Source organism: Propithecus coquereli, unplaced genomic scaffold, assembly GCF_000956105.1.
Source record: "Propithecus coquereli isolate 6110/MARCELLA unplaced genomic scaffold, Pcoq_1.0 Scaffold388, whole genome shotgun sequence".
NCBI classification, from domain to species: Eukaryota; Metazoa; Chordata; class Mammalia; order Primates; family Indriidae; genus Propithecus; species Propithecus coquereli.
In genome coordinates, this window is record NW_012149596.1 from 1,625,428 (window position 1) to 1,627,704 (window position 2,277).

Sequence of the window (2,277 nt, forward strand, 5' to 3'; positions counted from 1 at the left end):
ATAGATATGTATTATATAAATTATATAGTACATATATAATTTAAACAGAAAAGATATAATGGAAAAAAGAGAGAAAGATAATAAAGAGATACCCTTCAAATAATGCACCACACCCAAATAAACTCACAGGAGAATTCTGTAAAACATTTAAGGACCAGGAAATACCAAAGCAGTGCTAATTGTTCCAGACACATTTATTTTATGAAGGGAGCCAAGATAATTTTAGGGCGAGTAAATTGATTCCATATTTATGATGTTGAAAACACTCTGAGGGCCTAACCAGATCATTCTGTGGAGGGGTAATCAGAATACTGAGAAATATATGAGTCTATTCTACAGCTGAGAAATTGCCACATTTTTTCATGTCCAACATATCCATAGGATTTCTGTTCAATGTGAGTTTTCCCATTCACGATGAGGTCTGACTTCTGGGAAAAAGCCTTTCCACATCAGTACCTATATAAGGTTTCTCTTCTAGATGGATTCTGATGTCCAGTGAGGTATACATGCTGGCGGAATGCCTTCCCACTGTCACTGCATTTGGAGGGTTTCTCCCCAGTGTGTGTTCTCTGATATGTGATCATCTGTGATTTCTGGGAAAAGGTCATCCCATACTCAGCACATTCAGAGGGTTTCTCCTTAGTATGGGTTCTCTGGTGTATAATGAGTGGAGACTTCTCACAGAAGGCCTTTCCACATTCACTACATTCATATGGTTTCTCTCCAGTATGAGCTCTCTGATGTATAATGAGATGTGACTTCAGGGAAAAGGCCCTCCCACACTCAGTACATTCATAGGGTTTCTCCCCTGTGTGAATTCTCTGATGAATAACAAGGGGTGATTTCTGGGAGAAGGTTTTGCCACATTCTCTACACTCATAGGGTTTCTCCCCTGTATGAATTCTCTGGTGTATAATAAGAGGTGATTTCTGAGAGAAGGATTTTCCACATTCAGTGCACAAATAAGGTTTTTCTCCAGTATGAAGTCTTTGATGGCCAGTGAGGTGTGACTTCTGGGAAAAGGCCTTCCCACAGTCAGTACACACATAAGGTTTCTCTCCTGTATGAATTCTTTGATGTCCTATGAGGTGAGACTGCTGGCAGAAGGTTTTTCCACATTCACTACACTTATAAGGCTTCTCTCCAGTGTGCGTTCTCTGATGTATCATGAGCTGTGTTTTCCGAGGGAAGGTCTTCCCACATTGAGTACATTCATAGGGCTTCTCCCCATTATGAGTTATCTGGTGTACACAAAGGTGAGATTTCTCAGAAAAGGTTTTCCCACATTCACTGCATTCAAAGGGCTTCTCTCTGGTATGAACTCGCTGATGCATGATGAGATGTGACTTCTGGGAGAAGGCTTTTGGACACTCAAAACATTTGTAAGGTTTCTCTCCAGTATGGACTCTCTGATGAACAATGAAGGGTGACTTCTGAGAGAAGGCCCTTCCACACTCAGTACATTCATAGGGTTTCTCCCCAGTATGAATTCTCTGATGGACGATGAGGTGTGATTTTTCACTGAAGGCTTTCCCACAATCGCCACATACATATGGTTTCTCTCCAGTATGAATTCTTTGATGTACGACAAGCTGTGACTTCTTGATAAAGCCCTTCTCACACACACTACAAACATTGAGTTTCTCTCTGGCTTGAACTTTCTTATACTGAATATGGGCTTGCTTATTATGAAGAACTTTTTCACATTCACTCTCTCCACGGGGCTTCATTCCACTATGAATGAAGCCTTCATTCTCAGGCACAGAACAGAAGGCACTATAGCTGGGTGGTCTTCCACATCCAAATCTCTCAATGGGGTTCTTTCTTGCATAGTTCCTATCACGATTTAGTGAGTCTAAATTAGATTTTAAGTTCTTTTCACATAAATCAAAATTATGAAGTTTTTTACTTGAAGGATCAAGATCTGTGCACCCATTGAACATTTTTCCAAATGCATTATACTTGGGACCTGTCTCTTCAGCCAATGTTTCATGGCTGATGGCTGTGACCTGCCTCAAAACTCTGTCTTTGTTTCCTTGATAACTATCTATTTGATTACCAATATGCCAGACTTTCAAAATGGAGTACAATGAATTATCCTTTGGGGTTCTTTCTATTATCTCCCTTTGAGATGAAAGTTCTCCAGAAATGATCTGCTGGGAAGATTCAAGGCCTTTCTCCCTGTCTTAAAGAAGAAGAAAGAGGTAAAATCAAATACACACACACACACACACACACACACACACACACACACACACACACACAAAACAGCTGGCA

At 40.4% G+C, this 2,277-nt stretch overlaps 1 protein-coding gene across 1 annotated transcript; it reads right to left on the bottom strand.

Moving 5' to 3' along the window:
- Positions 1 to 394: 394 nt before the first annotated feature.
- Positions 395 to 2,205, bottom strand: ZNF630 (zinc finger protein 630). Its single transcript, XM_012652311.1, has one exon. The coding sequence runs from the start codon at positions 1,941 to 1,943 to the stop codon at positions 450 to 452; it is 1,494 nt and encodes a 497-aa protein (XP_012507765.1). The 5' UTR covers positions 1,944 to 2,205; the 3' UTR covers positions 395 to 449.
- Between the last annotated feature and the right edge of the window lie 72 nt (positions 2,206 to 2,277).

Excerpts from the sequence above, each read along its gene's own strand:
- ZNF630 (XM_012652311.1), bottom strand. The coding sequence starts at position 1,943 with ATGTTCAATGGGTGCACAGATCTTGATCCTTCAAGTAAAAAACTTCAT.